The 25,211-nt window shown below is 34.6% G+C and overlaps 3 protein-coding genes across 11 annotated transcripts; all 3 read right to left on the reverse strand.

The window, feature by feature from the left end:
* Positions 1-773: 773 nt before the first annotated feature.
* On the reverse strand, positions 774-21,590 carry LOC110656575 (E3 ubiquitin-protein ligase RGLG2). Of its 9 annotated transcripts, none has more exons than XM_021813429.2 (12): positions 21,370-21,590; positions 20,216-20,526; positions 3,536-3,620; positions 3,316-3,456; positions 3,120-3,233; positions 2,916-3,013; positions 2,576-2,655; positions 2,395-2,500; positions 2,172-2,299; positions 1,897-2,080; positions 1,425-1,481; positions 774-1,324 (listed from the first exon to the last, which is right to left on the reverse strand). In XM_021813429.2, the coding sequence occupies exons 2-12, from the start codon at positions 20,516-20,518 to the stop codon at positions 1,244-1,246; spliced, it is 1,377 nt and encodes a 458-aa protein (XP_021669121.2). In that variant the 5' UTR covers positions 20,519-20,526; positions 21,370-21,590; the 3' UTR covers positions 774-1,243. The 9 variants fall into 9 exon arrangements, with proteins under 9 accessions (XP_021669121.2, XP_021669118.2, XP_057992337.1 ...); XM_021813426.2 differs by having other exon boundaries at positions 20,216-20,599; XM_058136354.1 differs by lacking the exon at positions 21,370-21,590 and adding an exon at positions 20,749-20,931.
* Positions 7,419-12,806, reverse strand: LOC110656576 (pre-rRNA-processing protein ESF2-like). Its single transcript, XM_058136361.1, has 8 exons — positions 12,656-12,806; positions 11,359-12,069; positions 11,157-11,220; positions 10,848-10,915; positions 10,268-10,357; positions 10,048-10,178; positions 7,862-8,008; positions 7,419-7,784 (listed from the first exon to the last, which is right to left on the reverse strand). The coding sequence occupies exons 2-8, from the start codon at positions 12,062-12,064 to the stop codon at positions 7,764-7,766; spliced, it is 1,227 nt and encodes a 408-aa protein (XP_057992344.1). The 5' UTR covers positions 12,065-12,069; positions 12,656-12,806; the 3' UTR covers positions 7,419-7,763.
* Positions 14,817-15,870, reverse strand: LOC131173824 (uncharacterized). The gene has a single exon (XM_058136367.1). It carries the CDS (start codon positions 15,334-15,336, stop codon positions 14,956-14,958), a length of 381 nt encoding a protein of 126 aa, XP_057992350.1. The 5' UTR covers positions 15,337-15,870; the 3' UTR covers positions 14,817-14,955.
* Positions 21,591-25,211: the final 3,621 nt, after the last annotated feature.

Genomic DNA, 25,211 nt, shown 5'->3' on the forward strand with positions numbered 1-25,211 from the left:
TTTTCGACCCCACAGAATGCTGTGGGCTTGTTTTATTGGTTTTCTCTAGCCTATATATGAATGAGAACTGGAGTTTCAGAAACAGTTGAGCGCATTGAATGTTGTCGCAGAAGCTGGTGACTGAGTGGGTAATATACCTAAGTTCTTTATTTCATACCTCATATATCACTCTTTTGCACCATTTTAATCATAATTAATGGTACCTAACTTGTATTACTTTTGAAGCTTTGCCTTTCCATGTACGGATAATAATGAATCACACTGCTTGTCAAATTTTCATATTGACTCCAATTTTCCATTTTTGTTCCCAGTATGCTTGCAAGAAATCCCTTTGACAGCTTAGTTCACTGTCGTCTGCTCATATCAAAATGGATTGGTTTGCCTTGCTTGAAGAGAAAGGAAGAGAACAGAAATTATTCTGAGTAAATAAATACTTACAAGTCACAGAACCTTAAGTGGGTACAAAAATGTCCATCAACATCAACCATGGAATATTGATGAAACCTTAAACAAGTTGTCTAGAAACATTGAAGCTTCTACAACAGCCATTGAATAACTTCTATAACAGCCTTTGAATGAGAACCAATGGAAATGAGAGACTTGTGAATTCTGATTGGTGTCAAATTTATTTCCTTTTTAACAGATCATAGGTGACACAAAGTCCGTTCACCATTTATCCATAGGTGAATTCCATGAAATTTAGATGGAAACCAATAAATAAGATACAAAAGTTAACCAATGGAGATAATAAGATGTTTTAGGGAAGGTAAAAGTAATAAAAATGCTTCTCTTGAGAAATTCCACAATTGAGATCAAACAGTCGAGAATCTAAGGTACCTAACTACCAACTTTAACTGATAGATCCCACCATCTGGATCTACTCTTTGATTAGTAAGAATAAATGACCAGACCTAATCATACATCCATAGATAATATTTATGTTTCCAGCGGCTTGACATGGATTGGTTTTAACCAAATGCCTTTAAGGCATTCATCTGCTTCTTGTATGGTTCTCGAGTCTTAATCAAGGGGGAACATTCTGACCAGCATCCATGGAAGAGTAATAAGAAAGAATCAATCCAGTAGGAGTGATGTACATAGGGCATTGATTTCATTCCCTTGAATCCACATCATACATCTGAAGCTAATACCAGCAGAACCGATATTTTCAATATTTAATAATGAATCACAATGAATGATGAAATATATATATATATATATAAACAATGGTTACATCACTGCTTTAGTAGAGCTTTATTCTCATTTGAATTGTGCTTCGACAGATCGGACATAACTGAAGGCTTTCTCCACATTCACAGCACGTCTAATAGGCAAGACAATTCACAAATGAAATTCACATCAATGTCCTGACATATATCCTACACAGCTATACAAAATGCCAGACGATATTCAAGGAAACATACCTGATGACCACAACCAAAGGCCATGTCCTTCGCATTAGTGAGGCAAATGGGACAAACCTATGAAACAACCACATGAGTGAATCTTTACCCTCATAACCAGCAAAGAAGCATAAATAATGACTATTACATCTCATCACCACCATACTGGAAGAAAAAATGTGAAAAGGTAAGCACTATCTCTAGACAATCAAGCTTCCTAATGCAAGTCATTGCCAAACAATAATTTGCATCCACCAGAACAACATTGATGGTGTGTAGACTGTAGCATCAAATTGAGATAATAAGCAAGAATAGTATGATTTCCAAACTACTTAGGTGAGTAAGATAAAATCATAAATCCCATTCAAAATCTAGTCAGCTAATTTGAAATCAGTTTTATCTAGTTAAAGCAAAAATATAAATAAAACACCGCTCTTTATATCCCAAAAAAAAGGAAGCAGAAGAAAAAGAGCATTTCCAGCTTTGAACTCACCTGATTATCATAAGTTGAAGCTGGAGCAGGTGGAGCTGAGCTGGCTGGTTGGGTGTCAACTGGATTAGAAGGAAAACTTGGCTTAAAACTGTTCGATTGGGAAGGTTTAGAGGTGCTGAAAGATGTTGCACCATATAAAGGTGGAGGGAGGGAAATCCTCTCAGGAACATTCCCCTTGCAACGACTGCCCAATTAGATTAAAATGACAAAAATATTGTGTCAATTCACGTGTTGAAGGTCTTGAAAAATAGACAACAGCAAGAATAATTTATTACCCCAATATATTAAGCTCTATCGTGGCCTTATATTGAGAAGGAATTTCCATTAGAGCTGCCAGAGCAAATTCTGTCTCCTTTTGGGATGAGTCCACATGCTTTGACATAATTTCTGTAAAATTTACAAACTAGGGCAAGAAATAACTGTTAACAATCTCATCGATCAAAAAGTTTCAAAAACATGAGAAAATCTATGCAGCAACATCTAAAAGAAAAAACTCACTTGGAAATTATCGAACTCTCGAGCAGGGATGTTATCATCAAATTCCCTCATCGTGTCCCAAGGTCCATCTCCAACCCCAACTAATACAATCGATAAGGGAAGCTTACTGCAAGAGAACAAATACATAATTAATCATCAGCTAACGTAGGAGAGAGGTATAGGCTGAGGAGAAAGAATTTACCTTGCCTCTACAATGGCATCAACAGTCTTCTGCTCTTGTGGACTTAGCTGTCCACGCTCCGTATCAACACTTCTAGTAACCTGAGACAACAGTAAAGAGTCATTAAATCCTTCAGAAAACGCCTCATGATTGCTAAAAGAACTCAATATCTAATTTCCCAAAAAACCCATTGCACAGCAATAATGATTATCATAACATAATTTCAACATTCTATAATTCCTTTCATATTCTTGTTAATATCAGTCCAACTATTCAGTCAGTTGATACCATCTTAGCCGGGTAGCAAGTCTGCCACTCTTTTTATTTCTGAACCAAAGATTAAATCAATGCAAAGGTATACCTGCCCATCTGCAATTATCAATAACACATGGTACTGGCCACCACTCTGCTCAACAATGGTTGATGCCATTTCAATGATAGGTGCAAAAGAGGTTGGTCCTGCCAGAAAATGATAATAAACATAGGCTATAACAAACCATTAACAGCATCAAGCCATCAATTAATACTTACGAGAAAAAAAATCCTAAAGAATTGTGACATAAACCTGCAAGTCGGAGATTGGGCACAATTTCCCTGTAGCGACTCAGAACTTCTTCAAATCCATTACAAAATCTCTCATCCGGATAGAAGCAGAAAACATCTTGATCATGCGTAGATGCTGCCAACATAAGAAGTTGCACTTGTTACCTCACAATTTCTCAATTGAATATTCATAGTTAAGCAAGTTAGTAATAACATACCATCCCCAAATCCAAAACAGGGAATCAAATTATCCTCATCAAAGGCAGCTAAAGTTTTCCCAATAATGGATATTGCTTGTTCATAGGGATTTACACCATCTCCAATGTGATGCAAGCTTCGTCTGTTAAATGATCTTGATCCTATTCATCAAATTACATTTAGAAGTACATCCAAAATGACTCATAAGATACACTTCAAATATGGAAGATGGAGTTTAACCTGTCCACTCATTGCTCTTTGTGAAATCGATGCCAACAATGAGATTGGAAGACTCAAGGCCAGCACGAGCAAGAGCCTCGGTCACCTGCAATGAAGATAATAGTAAGATTACTTCTAATCCCAGTAACAGGATAATGATCACTAATGCATAACCATGGGTAATCAAACCACAACACTTAGTGACATTGATCCACAAGAAGCTCAGCAAACTGTTGAAATAGCAGAAGCTAACTTGAGGAAAGCGGAAGGCAGGTGACAAATAATTGAGGCAAATCTAGCTCTCAGACAAGCTAGGGCACGAGTAGAGACTATCAATGGGATTTCGTAACTATAACTAGGTTTGGCCTCAATGGGAAAATAAAATGGAGCACCTAACAACGTATCTTCACAGACCAAAAGAATTAGAAGTTCCTATCGTAATGCATCGCTACTTAACAGGGGAATTCACTGCAAATACTAGCTTGGCTCATTATTGCCGAGATAATGGTTTACTTCTTCACATTCACCACGCAATGCATGCAGTTATTGATAATGGTTTACTTCTACATATTTTCAAAAGCTTAACAGTGTTATGCTTTGAATTGGCCTTCTGCAGAATGGACATCGCTTCTCTCCTAAGCGGTCTAATTGGCCTAAACATGCTCTACATATCTGTCAGAAAAAGATAATTCATAAAACAAAAAATGCATCAAATTTCTTCCATTTGATGTATCTCCTGTAAAAGCTTAAATAAAAATAGCATGAAAGGCGAACTACCTGATGTCCACAATCAAAGACCACTCCCTTAGAATTTAAGGTGCAAATGAAACACTGCATAAGCACAATAACCACATAGAAGTTTGTGTTTATGCTCATGACCAACAGTCAAAGTCACATGAACAATTTAACCGGTAAATTGTTGGAAAATAAGGGTTAGCATCTAAACAAGTGTCATGTCGTGTGAACTAAAATCCCCAATGCAACTCACTGCCAAAAAATAATGCATCTTGTGCAGCCATAAATAAAAATGGTAAACAAGCAAAGTGCATATTCCAAAATAATCAAAGCGTATTTGATTAAACCCAAACCTTATTCAGAACATAAGCAGCCAATTTCTATATGCAAGAACAATTTTATAATGTTTTTCTTTGATCAGAAGGTATTTCCACACCTTAAAAGCAACTTACCATTTCTTCATTAATTTGGCTCACAGCAAGCAGAGCTGAATCAACAGGCTGGCTGTCTCCTTCACAAGGTGGTACATGTGAGTTATTGAAAGATGATTCTCCAATTTCAGGTGGAGGAAGGGGAATCCTCTCAGGAACGCTTCCTATTTGACAACTGTCAATTAAAATGAAAAGGTAAAAATATGACAAAAAGATGCATCAGTTTTCAATTGATAAAGACTTTAAAGAATGACCAGAAGGAAAATATTTTTTTTTTACCCCAAATTTAGATATTTTGTTTTGCTATACTGAGAGGGAATATTCATCAGAGCAGCAAGAGCAAATTCTATCCCCTTTTTGGATGTCTCCTCATTCTTTGACATAAGTTTTAGAAAATCTACTAGAGCTAAGGTTTGGAGAATTCTGTGTGATTCTATCTCTCTCTTTTTCTAATATAGTGTATTTTCTCTCATATTTGGATGGTGGACGTAGATTTTACAGCCGAAGCACATAAATATATCCTTTTTTTTTTCTTTTCTCTATATTGTGATTGTGCAACTGTGTGTGTCAGTGCTTGCTATATCAATAAGCATAATGATCAAAACATCAGAAGGAATAAAGAATCAAAACCCAACCACACCAATGAGTCTTGAGCAGTTGCATTCCCTTGGGACTATAACCTACCATGGATCCTCCTACAAGTGCCTAAAATAAGAGAATTTTACATAATTTCAGGGTTTGCACTACCATTATCATCTCAATTGCAAAATAATAAATAAAAAGTAGTTAGAATAGGACTACCAAGAACCGAGAGTACTCACACTACTAACACATTTCTAGTGAAATCCCAAAAACTTTTATATCATTCACAACAGGGATTTATAAATTTTAGAGGAAAGGTACTTGTGAATAAGGAATACCACCACATTATACATCAGAAATATGAAGGTTGTCTTTTTCCAACGACAAAGTAAAATGTAGTATCAGACACTGAGTTCTCTCCAATATTATTGCTAGACAAATCCTTGAATTTTTCCAGAACATAAAAATTATAAAATGGCATTCTATTGCAGTAATAAAATTCAACTTATGAGAGATTAATATGTTCTCACATCAGAGATATTGTATCTGTAACCAAAACTTACCGTGTATAGTTCCACTGCAGGAAGCTTTCCAGAATTCTAAGTTTTCTTCAAAAGTTTTAAGACCACTATGAATGTCTCCGGAATGTAGATAGCACCTAGACAAAAATATACTATAGTTGAAGTATCCAATTGAAAGCTATATTTTTTTTCCTATGCAGATGTAAGATTAGTGTGGGACTAACTGTTATATGCCCAACAAGGAATTGGCTTGGAACACACAGACCATAATGATTAGACAACCTATGGTTCACTAGCAAGTAAACAATGAAAATTATCTTTCTTGTAAGTTCCCATCTGTATTGATAATCCACATTGTTAATCAACACCTAGCATATTTTAGCTAACGCCTCATTCTTTCCTTTCTTCCTATTTTCCTCACAGTGCCATATGTTAGAACCATATCATGTCAAATTATTCATAATGATTCTCAGTGTGTGTTTGTTTTTCTCTCTTGCCAGTTATTTTCTGATACATTCTTCCTTACCAGCCAACATCACAAGTTTAATAAACTTGCAACTTTTCTACCTCTCAACAACTTGTATAACATTCTAATAGTTAAAGCTCTTAGTTCACTCAATCGAGAGCCATAAATAAAATTAAACTAATCCTTTCTTCTAAAATTCAATTCTCCAAATATACAAGTATTGTTTGCAACATATGCCACCAGAACTTTCTCCAGATATGCTTAATTCAATAAAAATCATATAAAAATTCTAAATTGCTATATCACACTAGCTTATTGAGTTGGTCCTCCTTTTCCCAATTCCAAAACTTTGCTCATTCTATTTTACAGAACCCATTAGTCTGGTCCTTCAAAAGTCTAGAAAACATGTTTTGAGCGATATCTTTTGATGTAGAACCAAAAATACTCGAAAGGGAAAAGCAACAAAATTCTCAAAACTCTTATTAAATTATCAGTTGTCAATAATAATCATGATAAATCTCTACTAAAATACCTAGATTACATGGGTATTTATAGTCTAATAACTAGACACATATATGCAAATCACACCCTTAGACACATACCATAGACAACTTTAGTGAAAATATATCTAGAAATTAAAAGAAATCTGAAAAATTAAAAGAAATCTGAACATCAAAGTCCCTATGAGCTCTGCACAATAAATACCATAACTAAAGTGATTACTAAACTCTCTCATTGTTTGGGCCATAATAGGGAAGAACGTACGTATGCTCCTAGCACTCTTCTATAAAACCACTATTATAAACCAAAAGGTGAGAACTTTGACTTAAGAATGGTAATATACCAAGTCAAACGAAGGGGGGAAAAACTTTTTCTTCAATTACTGCATTTCTCATCAAGACATCAACCAAACAGAATATTAAAGAAACCAATATGGGGTTTTTCTATATATATATAATTTACATTTGTGCTTTTCTCTATATGTGTTTAATTATCTAGTGGAAGCCTGACTTTAAGGTCGAAATGCCTAAAAACTCTTTTTAAGTCAACGTACAACTTTGCCTTGACGTTTGTCCACTACTTCAAATTAACAGATACGTTCAACAACACGAAATTTTTATCTAAAAACTCATCGTTGAATTTTTATTAAAAAAAAAAAACCCTCATCGTTGAATTAAATTTTGTAGTCAAAATTTGGTACATAATATGCTTCCGTAAAAGGAATAGCAATGGAAATCAAGTACATAGTATGCTTCCTTAAAAGGCTTTACAGTATGTGGGCTGTCATTATAATCAAAGTCACGGCCATGACGATCCTCGAGTAGAGTGATACAGCACAATCTCTCAGTTCCATAAATAATCACCAGCAACATTGTGAAAATGGTAACAAAATTGTAAGATGCTCTGTTAATGCATCAAAAAGTCAAAGAACCAGACCCACAGACAAGTAAAGCAGTATTTGGTATCTTCCTAAGCTCCTCATGTCGAACAAAAACTAAAAACTTCAAAACCTATTACCATAAACCACCAAATACCTGCACAGGACAACACAAACCGAGCGTAAGGAATAAGGTAATATGAAGTTGATACCTGTAAATAATGACTCACTCACCCCAGCCAGAATGTCTTTTGAGAGTTGAGATTTGCTTTCTTCCACTTTATTTGCAACTGGTTTTGTCTGTGGGAATTGACGGATGACCTTCGGTGCTTGCTCACCAACAGAGAGTTGACCTCCTGACTCTTGTTGGACCTTTTGTTTCTGCAGAAGCAATAATGCAGGAACATAAATGCACTATAAAAATAAACGCTCAGTAGACAACAAAAAGGAGACGGTGAAAATAAAACTTCATGCCATAAATAATAAATTCACTGAATTATTTGATTAAAAAAAAAAAAAACCTTTATGCCATAAAAAGATATTGAACTACCTCAAATCTACAAGTTTTCTCTCTACCAAACAAGTGGTCCTAAAACCATAAATGTGCAAAAAGTATAATCATTGACCTTGAAAATGAGTACAAAAGATGTGTGCGCTGAATCCATTACTTTGTAATAAAATAGGCTGCTTCAAGGGGGAAAAGAGATCTAGGTGGCTTGAAATTTTTAGTTATTCATATGTTAAATGTTTACTGCAGTAGGCTGCGGCATCTACTTCACCTTCTCACAAATTCAATTAAAGAAGTGGGATTTCTTTTGATATTATGACACAATTTGACGAGGGGCTGCAATATCAAAATAAGAAACAACAATTACAACATGGGTCTACCTTGACTGGTTTCAGTAAGTGGGGATTTGAGTATAGATCATTGCATGCATAAGTTTGTGTCAAAGTGCTCTCCTTATACAAAGAGAAGATGAAGAAAAAAAAGAGATTAGCGATTACCAAATACTGAATTGAATGTCAGGAACACTCGCACACTCTCTCTCTCTCTGGAGTCTGGACCACTTTCTCCTCTTAATGTGCATGGCATGCATGTGCACAAATGCCATGTGTGTAGCATTCACATTTCGTTCAAGGCATGGCCTCTAGTGAACTTTCACTTTCCATCTTCCGAAATTCAGTTTCTAGAATACCCATCAGATCTAGGCATGCATTATGATACCTGTTCTATTTGACGTGATATGCAATGTAATTTTTTGTAACATTCTGTTATGTGATTGCTACGTGTAAGGTCTCTTGAGGTAAAAGAAAAGAGTGCACTTAATGCCATGTTAACATATACTGAACATGGGATAAAGATTCAACAAAGAACAGGGACCTAGAAATGACAATTCACAAAACCTTGACACAGAAAAACATACACCCAAAAACACACCCCTGTGGCAATAATCCTTTCCTCCCTCATTCCTGCTTCTCCAGTTTCTTCTATTTAATTGAAGAGACTTGTTGGTCATTTTGCACAGATATAATTAGTTCCATTCACATAGAACAGTCTTATACATGGGCTGGCATGTCTGAGCTGTTAACCTGTGTCCAAATAACACAACTAGCCATGAAGCAACTCAGAGCATGAAGACCCAACATTTCAAAAACAAGGTAAGACCATTTGTTCCAGTACCTTCATGATTCCCCAGTTGGTCTTAATGCATATAAAACCTATGGTTGGGGTTTCTAACAACTCAACTCAACTCAACTCAACTAAGCCTTTATCCCAAAAATTTTGGATCGGCTATACGGATTCTCTTTCTCCACTCTAAATGATTTTCGGTTAAATCCTAGGAAATGTGTAATGCTTCTAGATCATGTTGTATCACTCTCTTCCGAGTCAGTTTAGGTCTACCCCTTCTTTTCTTTCTATCCTCTAACCTAATGTGCTCTACTTGTCTAACTGAAGCCTCCGTATGTCTACGCTTCACATGACCAAACCATCTCAATCTCCCTTCTTTCAACTTATCCACAATTGGCACCGCCTTCACTGAACTTGCAATGCATGTATTCTGTCTTTGTTCTACTTAACTTAAAACCCTTTAACTCTAAAGTACTTCTCCAAAAATCTAGCTTTCTGTTAACTCATTCTCGCGTCTCATCTATCAGAACTATATGTGATCAAAGGGCTGAAATTGCTCCACTCCATCCAAACTAACGAAGAAGTTGCTCCACTACCCAAACACACTTAAACCATTCCTATAAAGGGCTGAAATACTGTTGTCCATATGTAGAATTTAAAAGATGAGTAAACCAAAAGATGCCTATCCAAAGAACCTCAGTTCTGTTTAATATTTTAGAAAAATTATAAGGAATCTAAAAAATAGTAACCTGAACTAGCTCAAAATTGTACACAGTTATACAATATTTACCTTTTTTAATCGTTCTTCTATAGAACTCAAAGCACGAGATTGATCCACCTTATTGAGATAGAAATCCCGCTCCCTCTTTGCAGCAGAAATTTCTAGAGCTAATTTCTGCTCCCGCATAGCACTCTTATATGCTGCAATAGAAACACCAGGACTTAGACATACAGAAAACTATAAAAAATTACCTGATAATGATATGACAAACGAGAAATGTCTTCTCTACCAATTTCTTCTGTAAGATCATCCCACTTGAATTTACTCAAGTATTTGATATTCCAAAGGTCATAATAGAATTGAGACCTCTTTCTGCCACCTAAACATGAAAAAATTAATTAATATATAAATAAAGGAAAACATGAGCAAATAAAAACATGCAGCTAATAGGAACTACACAAACTTCGCAATATTCTGCTAAAACATTAGGAGGAAGACATCAAGAAAAACATGGACTATATCCAAAAAAAAAATGAGTATATATATATATAAGATACTTAAGTAAACCCAATTCTTCATTTGGGCGACAACACAAACAACAGACAGAAATGAAAATGAAAAAGGAACCACAATCCAAACAAAGAATAAGAATTTTAGGCCAAGTAGCTAGGTTAAAAGGGACCAATGCATTTTGCTCATATATAATTTCCAATATCAAGGAAAGAATTTTGATTTTATTGGTTTCTCGACATGAAAGCTAATTCTTACTCCGCTGTCCAAAATATACACAAATAAGAACACCAAGGAGCTTATATATAAATTACATGCAAAATTTTATACGAAAAAAATCATTGCAATTAATTACCAACCTATTTGTTCACCATTTAACATATTGGCAACCCTTTTTGCAATGCTCTTATTGGTAAATTCAACCCACCTGCAGGTTACAGACGAGGAGAATCAATTGATTACTTAAATAGCAATTTAATGCAATCTTTGTATGTTAAACAAAATCAAAGATACAATGTCAAGTAGGTCGTTATAAACACACACACACACACAGAGGGAGAGAAAGACAGAGAGATCCAGAGTATCCTAGGAATATTAGCTGTTAATTCTATGAAGCTATGTTAAATTGTTTAGCATAAATTTAACAGCATTTTTTCCTTTTAACATACCCTTCAGAGAATTCTTGACCTCGAAATCCACCAGCTCTTTTGAGATTTACTCGAGCAGTGGGATCTGTAGAGTAAAATAATGCATTCTCTTTAATTGATTAGCTGCTTACTATCACGTAACTTAAGGAGGTTTGCTAATATGACTAATCAGAAAGATGAATAAGAGAAAAAGTTAAGAATTGAATAGTTATCAATTGGTCACCTTCAGGTGCAAGGTAGATCCTCTGTATTTCTCTATATTGGGAAAGAATATGACGAAGCTTTACATGATCCATGTGGGGAGGGATTCGACTTAAGTAGCAAACACCACGCTTGTCAGCCTTAGCAGCTTCCTTTAGTAACTGCTCTTTATTCTTCTTCTTCTTCTTTTGAAGCCTATTGACCATTTCAACATTGGATTTTGGATCCTCTTCTTCTATAGGATTTATTCCAATGACCTCTTCTTCTATAGGATTTATTCCAATGACCTCTTCTTCTTCCTTGCCTTTTGCAGTTTCAATTTTTCCACCTTCAGCTGCTGGATTCACCTCCTGTGGAAAACCCACTGTATTAACATCTTCCTCTTCATCCTCAGCAGTTTTCTGTAATAATTGCCTTTTTGTTTCCTTTACTTTCTTTTTCCTCTCACCATTAGATTTTTTACTACCTTCCTTGCTTAAAGAAGCTTCCTCCAACAATTTCTTCTTTATTTTATTTTTCCCACTTTCCACCCTCATATCACCAGCTTGTAAATTCCCTCCAGCTGGAGGGCTGTGTTCATTGATCTCCTGTTCATGCTCTGTTTTTACACTTTCCTGCGATTGCTTTTTCTTTTTATTCTTCCTACTTGTAGCCCTTTCTGCACTGGACTTTGGACACCCTTCATTCTGAGAACTCGACCCAGTAACCTTATATTCTTCATTAGCCATTCTGCCTAATGAAATAAAATGAAAATACAATCTCACTTGCAGAGAAGGAAATATATGCAGATAGTTAAGCTAATACAAACAATTAAATACACTACATTTTTAATATAAAATAAATGAATAAAAATGTGAATAAAAAGCAAAACATAAGTAATTATAGGTTTTTTTTTTTTTGTGGGTACAATATAAAGGTGTGAGTTACACATCTACGCTGCTTAATAAAAATTTGAAACTCAAATCTTTGACCTAAATTTCGCAACTCAATCTATTCTCAATCAAAGAAACTAACATTAGTAAAATTCACAACATATGGCTGACCCTTGAATTGTTATAGGCTAGGATGCACGGAAACGGGAGGCGGGAGCGTTTCCCCGTTCTGGAAACGTTTCCTTGCCGGAAACGTTAGGACACGGCGAGGAAACGTCTCCGGGCCGTTTCCGTAATTCCTTGAAATCGGAAACGCGTTTCCTTCGCCGGACACGCGTTTCTTAAAAAAAAAAAAAAAAAAGTCGCGCACCTCCAGGAAGAAAGGAGAAGGCAAAGAAAAAAGAAGAAGAAGAAGAAGAAGAAGAAGAGGAGAAGGAGGAGGTGTACCTGGTGGGGGCAACGTGCCGGCGATGGTAGGTGACTGGTCCCCGATGGCGCTGCCGCGCTGCTCCTTCTTGGATGGCTCTCTCCCTCCCCGAATCCTGATACGTTATTTCCTATTTGAAAATTTTTTTTAATCATTATTATTTTTTTTATTCAATTTTCACTTTATCAAAACTTTAAACCTTTATTTTCAGTATTTTAATATTAATTTTATTATTCTACATATATTTATTATTTCATTTATTTATAATTATAAATATATAAATAATCCAATTAATTAATCAAATAATTAATTTTATTATTTTTTTCTTTTTTTAATATTTAAATTTATTATAATTAGGACTTTCAAATTCATATATATATATATATATATATTTATTTATAAATATATCCCTATATTTTTTATATTTACGCGTTTTCCCACGTTTTCGTTTCCTATATTTTTAAAAATACTGTTTCCCCGTGTTCGTTTCCGTGTTTCCCCGTGTCCGCGTTTCCGTTTTCGTGCTACATAGGTTATAGGTAACAGAAATAATTTCAATATAGCAACAAGCACACTTAACGTGTAATCAAAGAGACTCAAATTTATCAGTATTTTCAGCTGAAATATAACATCCAATTCCATGCAATTAAAAGCAGATAGAGCCCCAAAAGATTATTGACACTGGCGACCGACGATGATTGAGAGGCAAGTGAAGCGGTCTAGGATTCGTTCCGGCTTCGGTGGTGGGACTCAAAGCAAGCTTTTAGTTGCACCGGGTTGTATCTAGTGGAAAGGGAAATCAAGAGAAGAGAGTACCAGAAATTGATTGCGTTAGGGTTTAATGCGAGATTCTTTTGGTAACGTTTTAAATTGTACGAAACACACCGTTTCAGCCGTTAAGATCCAACGCATCTTTTGATGAGAAATGAATGGAATGACTGATGTGGACCTTGGACTCAGTGGCTGGGCCTAGGAGTTCTAATTATAGTGGCTTTTTTTTTTTTTTTCCTTTTTTTTTTAATCCAAGAAAGCAATTTTATTGAATAAACTAAAAAAATATATATATATCTATGTTTTTCCAATTAAATTGGATTAATTGGGGTGAAAAAATTGGTTCAGTGGGGACTTGAACCTAATACACCTTTAGCTATTAAAAGAGTGTTTGGTTTGATTTTTAAATCGATTAAATTGACTTATAAATAGAAAGTTATAAATAGATTAATATTTGATTTAACTTATAAATTAAAAAAACTACTAAAATAACTTAAAAGCTATAAGTAAGGTATATTTTATTTATAATTTATCTATTTATTTTAAAATTATTATTTAACTAAATAAAAAAAATTTTATTATCCTAATAATTTTTAAATATATTAACATTATTATCATTTTAACAGCTACAACACTCAATTATATATACTTTTTAGTTATTTTGATAAATTAAATTCCTTTTAAATATTTTTATTTAAATATTTAAATTATTTAAAAATTAATTTTAAATAATTTTATTAAATAATTATTTATTTTTAAATTAAATTATAAATTAAAAGTAAGTAGTGAAGTCAAACACTCTCCAAATAGCTAAGCAATCAATAATTTTTTTAATTTAGGTTAGAATTGCAAAATTTTTAAAATTCAGGTTTTTTTTATAATTTTCTAAAAAAAAAATTTGGAATATCAAATAACAGACTTGTCACTAACAAAGCTCCAGCATAAGTCTCAATCAATTGGTTAGAGAAAGCCTGACTTTAAACCCAACTGGTCACAGGATACATTCATCTGCATTATCATTTTTAGTTGAATCTCCTATGATTCTAGGGCACATGTGCAGAATGAAGCTGCTGCTTGCGGTTGTGCCATTAATGGATTTGATTATGAATCAACTCCCACTTGAAAAGGAAACATCTTCCTCCAAAATTCACCCCACCTGTTATGCTTTATTATCATGTCTTCTTCTTTGCATCATATGATTTCAATACAGAGTCTGCCTTTTTCAATCACTAACCTCACAGGTCATAAGTTGCTTACAAAATTTCAGTGGCTCTTACCTAACCAGATTAAAGAAACTCAAATTGAATAATGCTATTGAACAAGTTAAAATCTCTATCCAGAATTTGCAATTCCAAACTTATCATAGTAAAGCTAATCAAAGATCACTGCAAATTTGAAAAATTGGGTTCCTTAGCAGCAATCAGAAATCATTTATTCAACTAAGCCTTTAATAACAGAAACTTATCCTTGAGGATAAGGGCTAAGAGGCATATGCATTATCTTGCTATGACATGAAGAACAATAAAAGCAACCTTAGAAACAATATTAATTAAGCAATTCTTGGCAGAGAGTAGCTTGGAGACAAGCCAGTAGTAGTTCTATGATATGCTTTCTCAAAACGCTTCAATGAATTGGGATTCACCTGCAAGAACAGATAATTCCCAGCAAAAAGATCACCAAAGTTAGCCTGACTTTCTTTCCATCTCTTCAGCAATTTAGCATAAGCAGCATAAACCAGCTTAACTTTCCTCCTCAGGAACCTTCTCAAACTTGGAATCCTAACCCTAAATCTCTTTCTCTGATGCACCCTCTTAAACCTGTGCCAGCTTCTAGATGATGGTCTTCCCACGAGTCTCTCTCCTTCGTCATAGTCACCAAACAGATCATCATGTTTCAGTCTGTGGTAGGGAATGCTGGAGGCAGAGGCCATCTCCAGGGCAGCAGAAATGATGAGTTTTTGAGGGAAGGAAAATGAAGATAAATGTATAGATTAGTTTATGAGAAGTATATAAGATGGTTTGTCCTTTTCGACCCCACAGAATGCTGTGAACTTGTTTTATTGGTTTTCTCTAGCCTATATATGAATGAGAATTGGAGTTTCAGAAACAGTAGAGCGCATTGAATGTTGTAGCAGAAGCTGGTGACTGAGTGGGTAATATACCTAAGTTCTTTATTTCATACCTCATATATCACTCTTTTGCACCATTTTAATCATAATTAATGGTACCTAACTTGTATTACTTTTGAAGCTTTGCCTTTCCATGTAAGGATAATAATGAATCACACTGCTTGTCAAATTTTCATATTGACTCCAATTTTCCATTTTTATTCCCAGTATGCTTGCAAGAAATCCCTTTGACAGCTTAGTTCACTGTAGTCTACTCATATCAAAATGGATTGGTTTGCCTTGCTTGAAGAGAAAGGAAGAGAACAGAAATTATTCTGAGTAAATAAATACATACAAGTCACAGAACCTTAAGTGGGTACAAAAATGTCCATCAACATCAACCATGGAATATTGATGAAACCTTAAACAAGTTGTCTAGAAACATTGAAGCTTCTACAACAGCCATTGAATAACTTCTATAACAGCCTTTGAATGAGAACCAATGGAAATGAGACTTGTGAATTCTGATTGTTGTCAAATTTATTTCCTTCTTAACCGAGCATAGGTGACACAAAGTCCGTTCACCATTTATCCATAGGTGAATTCCATGAAATTTAGATGGAAACCAATAAATAGGATACAAAAGTTAACCAATGGAGATAATAAGATGTTTTAGGGAAGGTAAAAGTAATAAAAATGCTTCCCTTGAGAAATTCCACAATTGAGATCAAACAGTCGAGAATCTAAGGTACCTAACTACCAACTTTAACTGATAGATCCCACCATCTGGATCTACTCTTTGATTAGTAAGAATAAATGACCAGACCTAATCATACATCCATAGATAATATTTATGTTTCCAGCGGCTTGACATGGATTGGTTTTAACCAAATGCCTTTAAGGCATTCATCTACTTCTTGTATGGTTCTTAAGTCTTAAGGGGGAACATTCTGACCAGCATCCATGGAAGAGTAATAAGAAAGAATCAATCCAGTAGGAGTGATGTACATAGAGCATTGATTTCATTCCCTTGAATCCACATCATACATCTGAAGCTAATACCAGCAGAACCGATATTTTCAATATTTAATAATGAATCACAATGAATGATGAAATATATATATATATATATATATATATATATATATATATATATATATAAACAATGGTTACATCACTGCTTAGTAGAGCTTTATTCTCATTTGAATTGTGCTTCGACAGATCGGACATAACTGAAGGCTTTCTCCACATTCACAGCACGTCTAATAGGCAAGACAATTCACAAATGAAATTCACATCAATGTCCTGACATATATCCTACACAGCTATACAAAATGCAAGACGATATTCAAGGAAACATACCTGATGACCACAACCAAAGGCCATGTCCTTCGCATTAGTGAGGCAAATGGGACAAACCTATGAAACAACCACATGAGTGAATCTTTACCCTCATAACCAGCAAAGAAGCATAAATAATGACTATTACATCTCATCACCACCATACTGGTAGAAAAAATGTGAAAAGGTAAGCACTATCTCTAGACAATCAAGCTTCCTAATGCAAGTCATTGCCAAACAATAATTTGCATCCACCAGAACAACATTGATGGTGTGTAGCATCAAATTGAGATAATAAGCAAGAATAGTATGATTTCCAAACTACTTAGGTGAGTAAGATAAAATCATAAATCCCATTCAAAATCTAGTCAGCTAATTTGAAATCAGTTTTATCTAGTTAAAGCAAAAACATAAATAAAACACCGCTCTTTATACCCCAAAAAAAAGGAAGCAGAAGAAAAAGAGCATTTCCAGCTTTGAACTCACCTGATTATCATAAGTTGAAGCTGGAGCAGGTGGAGCTGAGCTGGCTGGTTGGGTGTCAACTGGATTAGAAGGAAAACTTGGCTTAAAACTGCTCGATTGGGAAGGTTTAGAGGTGCTGAAAGATGTTGCACTGTATAAAGGTGGAGGGAGGGAAATCCTCTCAGGAACATTCCCCTTGCGACGACTGCCCAATTAGATTAAAATGACAAAAATATTGTGTCAATTCACGTGTTGAAGGTCTTGAAAAATAGACAACAGCAAGAATAATTTATTACCCCAATATATTAAGCTCTATCGTGGCCTTATATTGTGAAGGAATTTCCATTAGAGCTGCCAGAGCAAATTCTGTCTCCTTTCGGGATGAGTCCACATGCTTTGACATAATTTCTGTAAAATTTACAAACTAGGGCAAGAAATAACTGTTAACAATCTCATCGATCAAAAAGTTTCAAAAACATGAGAAAATCTATGCAGCAACATCTAAAAGAAAAAACTCACTTGGAAATTATCGAACTCTCGAGCAGGGATGTTATCATCAAATTCCCTCATCGTGTCCCAAGGTCCATCTCCAACCCCAACTAATACAATCGATAAGGGAAGCTTACTGCAAGAGAACAAATACATAATTACTCATCAGCTAACGTAGGAGAGAGGTATAGCCTGAGGAGAAAGAATTTACCTTGCCTCTACAATGGCATCAACAGTCTTCTGCTCTTGTGGACTTAGCTGTCCACGCTCCGTATCAACACTTCTAGTAACCTGAGACAACCGTAAAGAGTCATTAAATCCTTCAGAAAACGCCTCATGATTGCTAAAAGAACTCAATATCTAATTTCCCAAAAAACCCATTGCACAGCAATAATGATTATCATAACATAATTTCAACATTCTATAATTCCTTTCATATTCTTGTTAATATCAGTCCAACTATTCAGTCAGTTGATACCATCTTAGCCGGGTAGCAAGTCTGCCCCTCTTTTTATTTCTGAACCAAAGATTAAATCAATGCAAAGGTATACCTGCCCATCTGCAATTATCAATAACACATGGTACTGGCAACCACTCTGCTCAACAATGGTTGATGCCATTTCAATGATAGGTGCAAAAGAGGTTGGTCCTGCCAGCAAATGATAATAAACATAAGCTATAACAAACCATTAACAGCATCAAGCCATCAATTAATACTTATGAGAAAAAAAAATCCTCAAGAATTGTGACATAAACCTGCAAGTCGGAGATTGGGCACAATTTCCCTGTAGCGACTCAGAACTTCTTCAAATCCATTACAAAATCTCTCATCCGGATAGAAGCAGAAAACATCTTGATCATGCGTAGATGCTGCCAACATAAGAAGTTGCACTTTTTACCTCACAATTTCTCAATTGAATATTCATAGCTAAGCAAGTTAGTAATAACATACCATCCCCAAATCCAAAACAGGGAATCAAATTATCCTCATCAAAGGCAGCTAAAGTTTTCCCAATAATGGATATTGCTTGTTCATAGGGATTTACACCATCTCCAATGTGATGCAAGCTTCGTCTGTTAAATGATCTTGATCCTATTCATCAAATTACATTTAGAAGTACATCCAAAATGACTCATAAGATACACTTCAAATATGGAAGATGGAGTTTAACCTGTCCACTCATTGCTCTTTGTGAAATCGATGCCAACAATGAGATTGGAAGACTCAAGGCCAGCACGAGCAAGATCCTCGGTCACCTGCAATGAAGATAATAGTAAGATTACTTCTAATCCCAGTAACAGGATAATGATCACTAATGCATAACCATGGGTAATCAAACCACAACACTTAGTGACATTGATCCACAAGAAGCTCAGCAAACTCTTGAAATAGCAGAAGCTAACTTGAGGAAAGCGAAAGGCAGGTGACAAATAATTGAGGCAAATATAGCTCTCAGACGAGCTAGGGCACGAGTAGAGGCGATCAATGGGATTTCGTAACTATAACTAGGTTTGGCCTCAATGGGAAAATAAAATGGAGCACCTAACAACGTATCTTCACAGACCAAGAGAATTAGAAGTTCCTATCGTAATGCATGACTACTTGACAAGGGAATTCACTGCAAATACTAGCTTGGCTCATTATTGCCGAGATAATGGTTTACTTCTTCACATTCACCATGCAATGCATGCAGTTATTGATAGACAGAAGGATCATGGTATGCATAAATGACCTATAGAACGTCTAAAGCCTAAGAATCTATGACGAATGCAATGCAACATTCCACTTACATAAACCATGCCAGGCTCTTGTAGAAGTTTAGAAACTAGTTAAGGAGTACATGTGTATAGAATTTTCATACCACTTATAATTAGTATACTTCTAAACTCAGGCTGAAACCAAAATAGCACATAGCACAACTAAATAGCCTCTTCATGAAGGAAGATGACCAACTTTACCGTCTACAATGCAAAATAAATTGGACTAAGAGCCACCAAAAGTTCTACTCGTCTACTTGCTAATAAAGAATAAATTTTCATGCGAAACATAACCAGCTATTATCACTAAATGGTATTGTAAAAATACCGACAAGATTTAGTAACTAAAATTCTTCCCACCAAAGTGTCACGTTCCACAATTTGAAATGCAACCACCACCACAAAAGTACGGCAGAACAGTTGAGTATATGAAATCCAAATTAGTTGCAACAAAATGAAAGATCAATAGGCAATCCCATAGTTCTTGAACATTAAAACACAATTTACACAAGAAACTGAATTTGGACCAACATGCAAATTATAAATGTGCAAAGAGCATATTTTTAACATTACAAAAAAATAAAATGAGTATCATAAAAGCTCCAGGCATCTTACTTCTCATCTGAAATAGAACCACACTGCAAGTTACCTGGTCTAAGGACTTGTAATCATCAGCAATTCTTGAATACTTCCTATCAAGCTGCCTTTTATCATTGTTATAGTTCTGAGAGGAGGAATAATGGTGCTGTGACTCATAAGATTGCTGAGGTGCGCAGTTGTAGCTATAACTTTCTTGACCATAAGATTGCTGGGCCGCGTAGCTGTAGCCGTTACTTTCTTGACCATACGAGGAATGAGAATAGCCATGATGTGAACCACCCCATGAAGACGAATTTGAACGTAAAGAAGAGTTCGACCTCCAACTTCCCTCCCTTGAATTTTTGGCCCCCATGAACTTAACTACCCACAGAAATTTGCCAATTACTTTTCCTCCACGATAGAAGAACAAATCTCATAAAATGGTTCTCCCCTTCTATAAAAAATAAAAAGAAGAGAAAAGAAAAATGGCAGAGCAAGAGAAGGAGAATAAATTTTCCTCCTAATACAATATGACACACCAAATCAACTACAAAAAACAACTTCTATTATTCTTTATTCAAACCAATAGAAAAGAAAACCTACACAGCCAAAAGAGCTCAAAATTCAACTGAAATGTATTTTATGAGCAAGCAGATGACGAACCCAAAATTTAAATCATCAAATACACATAAAAATATGTAATGCGTTAGATTCATTCAAATGGTTAAGGAGAAAAAGAAGACCCAGTAAGAAAAAAGAAAAAACAAGGTAAGTTCCTAGCCAAAAACAATGACCTAACAGACAGCTCAATAAAGGGGTATCTCACGTAACCATCTTTAGAGTCCTCCCACCGCCTTAGAGTTAGAGAGACGGGCCTTTTCAACTAAGTTTTTAATTTCTTCAAGGAAACTACCAATAAAACACAAGTTAGAGGTCAAAAGACTCCAACTTTGTCGCCAAATGGCAGCCAAGTGGGTTGCTTCGAGAGAGAAAAATATACAAAAAATAATTGTTAGAAATGGCAAAAAATGGGGAAAATAAAAACAAAAAATTAAGAACAAATGACAAAACTTGTTGTCCAATATGAACTCTAACAGAGATTAATAAGCAATAATCGAGCAAAACCAGAGGCAAATCAACCGCATTGCTTAAGATCTACACTAATACTCAAATACTAAAGAAATTCAAGACAACCCTGAAAATAAATAAGAAAGGAGGAGTTACCCAGGTAGCATCGTCTGGAAATGCAGAGATTCTTGAATAATGGAAATGGATGTAGATCTGATGATGCTCTGCTTGAAGATTGTGAAATTTTAAATCAACAAGAAAGTGTGAAAACTTTTGTAGATGAGATTTTCCGTAATTGATTGGGTTTTGTTCTTGGGATATGGAAGAGCCCAGCACATGGAAATTTCGTGCTAATGCAATTATAGCTGTTTTTGCTTTAACTTGGAATCGAAGTGTCAGTTTAGTGAGTGCCTGTCGCATACTCGTGAAGATACGGAAGGACTGTTACGCTCGTGTTTGGCTGTGATCGCGACAGAAGTCTCGTAAACGGATTGCAGTTTAACCTGCCGTTAAAAAAATATATGTGTTTTTCTTAAATATATTAATAAAAATTAATTTTATTATTTTAATATTTTTATAATTAAAATTTTTAAATTTAAATTAATTTTAATATTTAAATATAAAAAAAAATATAATATAAAATTTTTGAATTTTGATATTTTTAATAATAAAATTTTTTTAATTTCTTATAATCAATTTACATAATTAAAAATAAGAGTGATGTGTATAATTTTTTTTTTATATGGTAATAGTGAAATTAATTATAATTTTTGTTTATTTATTAATAATAAAAAAATTTCAATCATATAAAATAAAAAAAAATTATTTATATTATCATTATTTGAATTATTCATATTAACGTATTATTTATAAATTAATTATTATGAGTTAAAAATATTTTATTATATAAAATTTTAAAATTTAAAAAATTTTATATTTTATTTTTAATTTTAAAAATAATTCTATAGCGGATATTGAAATTTATCCGAATTTTCCCATATGTAAAGGTTTGGGATCCAAGTTAATCGGTTCTCAAGTAGTGAGTTGACGGATCAAATTTTTAACAAGTCAATTTAATTGAAATCGTTTCATTAGCTTTTTTTTTCTATTGAAAATTCAAAAATAGTGTTAAATAAAGTGGGGTCAGTAATGGTTGTGCAAGTCATATTCTCAGGTAAATGATGCTTAATAATCATTCAAGTGAACAAGTCAAAAAGGCAACAGAATATACAGTGTGTGTATGCATGGATGAAAATTAAAAGGGATTTGATAAGGATAGATTCAGTTAATGATTTATTGATTTAGTGATTAAAGATTAAGAGAAATCTCAGATTTAAATTTGAAGTAGTCATCGGAGTTTAATAAGATGCCATTTCTAGTGAATAAAATATATACATTTGAATCAAACTAGATCAGTATATGCTTGAAGCAAGGAAAATTATAAGAATAATTTGTTTTTAATAAAATAAATTTTACTTTATAAATAATTATTATTAATGAATGATAATTTACCTAATAATAAAAATAACAAAATACCAGAAAAAGGTATATTTAATGTACTTGTAAATATAGATTCTCTCTCTTTAGTTGCTAGAGAATATTTGTTCTCTTTTTTATTCTATTTTGAGTCTTTGATGTAACACCCTTAATTTTTAAATTTATTATTTTGTGAATAAATATTAATATATTACTTTATTTTAATTTTTGGGAAATTATTTGAAATTTTTCAGATTTTAGAAATTGGATTCGATTTTCTGAAAATATAAAACTTTGATGATTTTTAAAAATTTATTTAAAAACCACGTGGTAAAACTAAAAATATATTTGAACTTTATGAATTTTTCTGAGTTTTCTAGAATTTTTTCTGAATTTTAAGGGCCTCGTTTTCGATCCCAATGCAGAGTAAAAAATTTAAAATTTTGTATCCTGAATTGGACCGATCGAATCGAACTAGACTGAATTGGACCGATCTAATCGGACCAGCCAGCTCTTTTTCTTCTCCCTTCTGCCGCGCACCCAAAGTCTCTTCTCTCTCTCACATTTTCTCTCTCCTCTCACCTCCCCTCGCCGCGCCACGCCACCCCAACCTTCCCCACTCGTCTACACGCCGCTTAGCTCTGCCCAACCGCCGACTGACGCTCCAAGCAACCATAAAACGCGCCCGAAGTCCTCCCTTGAGTGCACGCGACACTTCACCTTCCCGGCAAATCCGGCCAATCCAGCCACCGATCGGACCGGGTCTTGTGCCAAAACACATCTACACCTCGAGAGTTCTCCATAGATATAAAGAACACCAAAATTCATCGAGTGGTTTGCCCAATTTTTGTCTGAAAAATTTTAGCCCATTTTCGACTTTTGGGCTAGATTTCTCACAAACCGTGAACCCCACGAGAAAACCGAGAGTACCGAAGCGCTCCACTCGTCGAGAGCTTCGAGGCAATATAAATTTCAAAATTTTCCGACACCATTTTTCGGTGGGTCACACGAAACTTCGTAGTATTTTTTCGAGCACTAAATGAGCTTAGAAAATTCTGTAAGAATTATATACTAGCCCCCGTGTTGTGGACTTCGTGTAGGTACCTTCAATTTGAGGAAATTCAACGGTTGCCCAGGTCTGTAAATTTTTTGCCAGATAGACAGGCTACCGAAAAAGTCTTGGAATTTGGTCAAAATTTTAGTTACCCCACTGTTGTCAGACGTCCCAAGAGCGTCCCGGGGGTGGGAATCGGCATAGGTAAACTCCAACCTTACTTTTTCTTAATTATCTAGTGCTTGAATGGAATTAAAAAATTCATAAAATATTCGTGGTAGCTCAAAAAATTATAATTCCTTTTGCATTAGTATAGTAATATTGCTAAGGACCACGGGGCAAAGTTTTAGAATTTTTAAAGTTTATTTAGGTAGTTTTTGCAAAATTGTTAATTATAAGGACTAAACTGTAATTTTACATATTGTGATTGATAACTGTTTGGATGGGCCCAGGAGGGGCTGTGTGATGTGATTGAGTTGTGGGTGTATGGTTTGTGGATATAGAAGTGCGTTTTAAGCCCTTTTGCAGGTTGGGTAGGTCCTAGGTATAGGGGAGACTCTGCCGGATTTTCAGCACGATTTAGTATTGATGTCCCAAAATATGTCCAAGAGGGGAGTGAATTGGACTCTAAAAATAATTTTTCGGTTCTTGCTCAAAACCTTTGAAAAATTGCAGCTTGGTTCAACCTAATTTTCTAATGTGAAATATGAACAATACAGCTCTATTGATAAGTTGATTCAAAGTTTGGTCATAAGCAATCAGTATACTGATCTAACAAAATATATTGGTATTCGTGAGAAATTTGATGTCTGAATAAGTTCACAACACGACAAAACAGAGCGTTACACGGATATATTAATTGACAGCAAATAAAACAATAAGCAAATTAAATCAGATGTCAGCAGATTCAGCAGTAAACCAATTTTCTCAGTTTGCAGCAAGGTTAATAATAAACAGTATCAACTTTCATATCAACAAAAGCACCTCAATCAGAAAGATAAAATGCATAAATGTAAAGAGTAAGGGTTAAGAAAAATGAACACTAAATTTTTACAGTGGTTCAGCTCAACTAGCTTACATCCACTCTCTCAAAGATTCAACTTTGAGTCTTCACTCCACTAATCTTCTCTTTTAAAGGCAAGAGACAAAAGCCATTTACAAATCTTTTCACCAAAGCTTTTACAAGTAGCTTCACACTTCTACCAAATGTTATCCCAAACACTTTTCACAATCAAGCTTCAATGGGTGCTTGAATGACCTCTTATAAATGATAATAAAGTGTTTAAAACTCACTCTCACTCAATACAACAGAATCTATAAAGAAGAGATGAGTAGGTAAGCCAATGATGAGCAATAAAAACACTTTGAGTACTTTGAATGAAAGCTTTTATGATCTTAAAGGGTTAGGAATAGTAAAGAGACTTTCATTAAGTGCAAGGATAGGTGTATTTATAGCTTTGGAACTTTT

This window comes from Hevea brasiliensis, chromosome 15 (assembly GCF_030052815.1).
Source record: "Hevea brasiliensis isolate MT/VB/25A 57/8 chromosome 15, ASM3005281v1, whole genome shotgun sequence".
Classification (NCBI taxonomy): domain Eukaryota; kingdom Viridiplantae; phylum Streptophyta; class Magnoliopsida; order Malpighiales; family Euphorbiaceae; genus Hevea; species Hevea brasiliensis.

Coding starts and splice junctions, on each gene's coding strand:
- LOC110656575 (XM_021813429.2), bottom strand. CDS start 20,518: ATGGGGGCCAAAAATTCAAGGGAGGGAAGTTGGAGGTCGAACTCTTCT. Junction 3,621..20,215: donor ATTACAAGTCCTTAGACCAG/GTAACTTGCAGT, acceptor TCTTCATTGCAG/GTGACCGAGGCTCTTGCTCG. Junction 1,482..1,896: donor CTTCAACTTATGATAATCAG/GTGAGTTCAAAG, acceptor GTTGTTTCATAG/GTTTGTCCCATTTGCCTCAC.
- LOC131173824 (XM_058136367.1), bottom strand. CDS start 15,336: ATGGCCTCTGCCTCCAGCATTCCCTACCACAGACTGAAACATGATGAT.
- LOC110656576 (XM_058136361.1), bottom strand. CDS start 12,064: ATGGCTAATGAAGAATATAAGGTTACTGGGTCGAGTTCTCAGAATGAA. Junction 11,221..11,358: donor GATCTACCTTGCACCTGAAG/GTGACCAATTGA, acceptor TTTACTCTACAG/ATCCCACTGCTCGAGTAAAT. Junction 7,785..7,861: donor CAAAAGACATTCTGGCTGGG/GTGAGTGAGTCA, acceptor TGTCCTGTGCAG/GTATTTGGTGGTTTATGGTA.